Source organism: Parasteatoda tepidariorum, chromosome 4 (genome assembly GCF_043381705.1).
Source record: "Parasteatoda tepidariorum isolate YZ-2023 chromosome 4, CAS_Ptep_4.0, whole genome shotgun sequence".
NCBI lineage: Eukaryota > Metazoa > Arthropoda > Arachnida > Araneae > Theridiidae > Parasteatoda > Parasteatoda tepidariorum.
The window spans coordinates 55,120,062-55,124,040 of record NC_092207.1 but is presented as its reverse complement, the minus strand read 5'-3'; the positions used below and the strand labels follow the sequence as shown (position 1 = coordinate 55,124,040).

The following is a 3,979-nucleotide window of genomic DNA, read 5'->3' as shown; positions in this document are numbered from 1 at the left end:
ACAAGAAAACACGAAGAAAGTTAAGAAAAACAATAAGTTTCATTTATTGCGCATAAGCTGCAAGTAAACAGAATTCATTGGATAAGTTCAAAATGAAGATAAAACAAAGGAAAAATACAGACATATGAAAAAAGGGAGGAAAAGAAAAATAATAATGAAAAAAAAAATAACAAACAGCTGGGAAAAAAAAAGGATAAAATTTTTTAAAAACATCCGGAAAATAAAAGATATAATCTTTTCATCAGCCCACACGATTATATCCGCAAAAAAGAGTGCTTTCTGGTATTTTATCAATATAGCCAAAGCAAAATATAAAATTTTTTTAAAATTATTATTGAAACTTATTTATTGTGTAAAATTAGGCTAGTGCTTACCTTTTGTTTTGCTTGAATGTTAAAAATGCATATGAAAATGGCACGTAACATTTTATATTGAAAAATATGAACATGTCTGACATTTTATGCTAAGATTAAAAATTTCGATTATTATCATCAGTAAAAAATTGTGTATAAGAATCCCAAAAATTTGTAACATTTCTGGTAGCTATTTGTTTTTGCATTTGGCTAAATGGAATGAAACAAAAAATTGAAACTCATTTTAAACTGTTTAATTTATTTTCTAAATCAATATTTAATCAAAAAAGAGGATAATTTAAAAAAAAAATATTGAAAAAATTCCTAAAATATCTAAACTTCTATGAATTCTTTTTACTATACAGTCGTCACAGATTGTAATGTGATACATATGCATGTATTTAATTTTAAAGTACGTTTATATACATATATTTTAAGTTTATTAATTCAGAAATTTTTTAAAAATATTTCTTGAATTGGAATTCTAACTAATTAAAGGATTTTTTAAACAAAGAATTTTTACTATATAAAATCTATATTCGATTATAATTATTATTTTGAATAAATTGAAAATTTAAACTACAAATTTATGTTTTTCGAATTATTATAAGCAGTTTAATTTTTATTTTAAACAGAACAGTATCTAAACCGTTGATTAAATATCGATATTTTTATTATTAAATAAATATAAACATAGATATTTTTATTTTGTGCCACTGTTGACCTTCACAAACAAATATTACTGGAAAAAAATACACAAAAAATAATAGAGCTGTTTTCACACATTTACACGAAGCTCAAATAAAGTTATACTTTTTGCAATATGTATCAGTTAATATAGAAATGAAAAATATAATATATTATTTTTCCTGTTACTTACTTGTGTTACATCTTTAAATATAATTAATTTCATTTCCGCATTACTATAATAATGCAAAAATTAAAAGGTAAGATAACTTTTAGTGCTGCCATCTACTTGAAGTCTTAGTAAATCTTTTTTCTACATACGATACAAGTTTATCTTTTAGTGCTGCCATCTACTAGAAGCGTCTGTTAATGAAGCTATTACAATAACTTAAGTTTTAGTATTATCATATTTATTTAAGAAGTATTATTCTGAATTTTATCAGATTTTAGAAGTACCTATAGAATTTTAGTTATAGTTTACTCGTTATTGAAGTAAAACAAAACATATCTGTTGTATTTTTTTTTTTATATTTCGAAAAGTATAGTAGAATAAACTTTATCGTTTCTTAGGAACAATATCTGCGAATTAATAAAAAAAAAATATTTTTATATACAGTAGGTTATGAATTAATTATAAATTTAGAATTTTTTTACATTATTTAATTTTTTTAAATTTTTTATTTACTTTTAGAGTACCAGTATTTTAGAAGATATTGTTCTATATATTTTTAATTACGTCCGTTAATGTTTGCAAACACAATTTTTAGAAAAATTTATAACAATCAGAGTATTGAGGCACGTATGACCACAGTCATAAGGAAGGAAAATTCGAAAACTGGTTTCAATTTTATTATAAAGAAGTTAATTGTTTTTTTTTTCTTCTTCTTTTTTGTGCGTGCTAGCTCAGAAACTAGACAAATTTTCAAAACTGGGAATTTCGACTAGATTTACTTAATCGGAATAAATTAAATATATGTTGACAAAGTATAAAATAAAATATGCTTATTCTGCTTTGTTTTGCTACATTTAGGAAGGAATACTTTTTCTTTTTTCTTGAAAATTGCACCCCAATTTAACACACAGGTCTTTACATTTTGTTTCGTTGGTAATGAAGTTGGCGTGAAAATCGTTTAAAATGGAGACATTCTGAGGATTACATTGTTCTTCTTCCTCTCCAGGGTTTGGGGGTTGAATTTGGTATCATTGAATAATTCTTTTGAAAATATTTCGCATGATTTATTTTTCAATTTGATACGCATTTCTCGAGATATTTGACAGTTTCCATACATTCTGAATGCTCTGCATATTTTTTAGTAGCTACCTTAAAAGTTTTTGAGCAGCCGTGTAATTTTGGGTTCTAAAAACCACGCTGATAAGTATGCAAGTGCCTGGGATTGCCACTGCTAGAAGTTCTTGAAACGTAGTTCAGGAGTTACTCACTAGATTGTTGTTACAGCTTAAAATTATAAATTGTTTGTAAAATAAATGTATAAATACATATTTTTCTGTTTTTAAATCAAAATTTGAATTTCATAGCAAATCTAGATTTTCCAGGTATGAAACATAATTTGCTTTTTTTTTATCCATTGAAACGTAGCAAAAATATATTATTATTTTATCAGAATTAACTTATACAGCCAGGCTTAATTTTTAGAATTTCTTTTTGCGACTTTTTTTCATTAAATATTTTTTTTTCTTTTGCAGGTCATGAACACAACAACAACAGCGGGCTTTCTTCTCCAACTATTGGGGTCACATCAAACTCTATAATACCTACCACCTCAAGCTCTAGAAATGGGCCCTGCAAATATGCAACCACCACTGTCTTAGAATCTTCAACCACCTCAGTGTCTCCTAATGGGGCCACCCTTGGCCCACCCCCTCCAACGGCAGACCCTTACGTTCATTTCGGTCTGGCTCCACCTGGAGCACCTCACCACCAATACGCACATCACCTACAGCCACCAGGACCTCCTGGACCTCCTGCATGGAATCGATTCACAGAACAATTTTCACAGAGGGTGGGATGTCTGCCATCTGGTGCTGCACCAAGAGATCATCATCACCTATCCGGTAATGAACATCACTTATTAGGAGACTTGGATAAGACCACTTCTGGAGTGGCTGGAAGTGCTGGTCAGCTACCCCAGCATCATCAATCCACACTTGATTTGTACAGGAGTAACTATAGTACCCCAGAATTTCACCACAGCAATCGAAGGGTGAACTCACATCAGTCCGGTGCATTTTTAGACACTGCCAATGAATCCGGCTTCGGCCATTGTGCTTCAGCGAAGACTTTTGCCCCATCTGCTGGACTTTTGACCATGCAGAGTTGTCCGGTTTTCGGTCATATGGTTCCAGCAACTCAAGAACAAAGTATGTTTTCTACAGTTTCAGATGGACGTTCGATGACTGATTCCGTTGCCGGGTCATGTGCTTACAACCCTGGACATTCTCTTGGTCATTTTTTACAACCTAAATAAATGGTCAAATTTTATCAAAGTTCAAAAGAAAAAGAAACATATTCTTTATTTTGCACTGCGTCACCCATTTTGTTTTCCTGCTCTTTTTATATTGTGTAATTTCTATTGTAAGTAATGAGAAATTGATTCCCAAAGCTTCGTTTGTTACATATTGATGTGCCTTGTTATAAAGTTCTGAATTAAAATACTAAATGAAAATTTTGTATCTTCTTTGTGTATTTTTTTGTGTATAACACAAACGTTTTTTTTTCTTTTCAAGTTCTACCTCTCTTATTGGTTATATAAAATTTTTCTAGCTCTAATAAATAGATTATTGCTATATTTAAGCTAAATTTTTCCATTTTCACTTATAAATTTTCGGCAGATAAAGTTACTTAAATCTTAATAAGTATTACCAGACGTCCCAAAAATGACTAACGACTTGAAAAATTCATTGGAAAAACGGAAGTAAAT

General features: G+C 29.3%; 1 protein-coding gene across 1 annotated transcript in view; it reads left to right on the top strand.

The window, feature by feature from the left end:
• LOC107444744 (transcription factor SOX-8) overlaps positions 1-3,724 on the top strand; it is a 70,632-nt gene extending 66,908 nt beyond the window's left edge. Inside the window, exon 3 of the mRNA XM_016058966.3 lies at positions 2,745-3,724. Coding sequence (XP_015914452.1) covers positions 2,745-3,526 — 782 coding nt within the window. The 3' untranslated portion in view covers positions 3,527-3,724. The remainder of the gene's footprint in view (positions 1-2,744) is intronic.
• Positions 3,725-3,979: the final 255 nt, after the last annotated feature.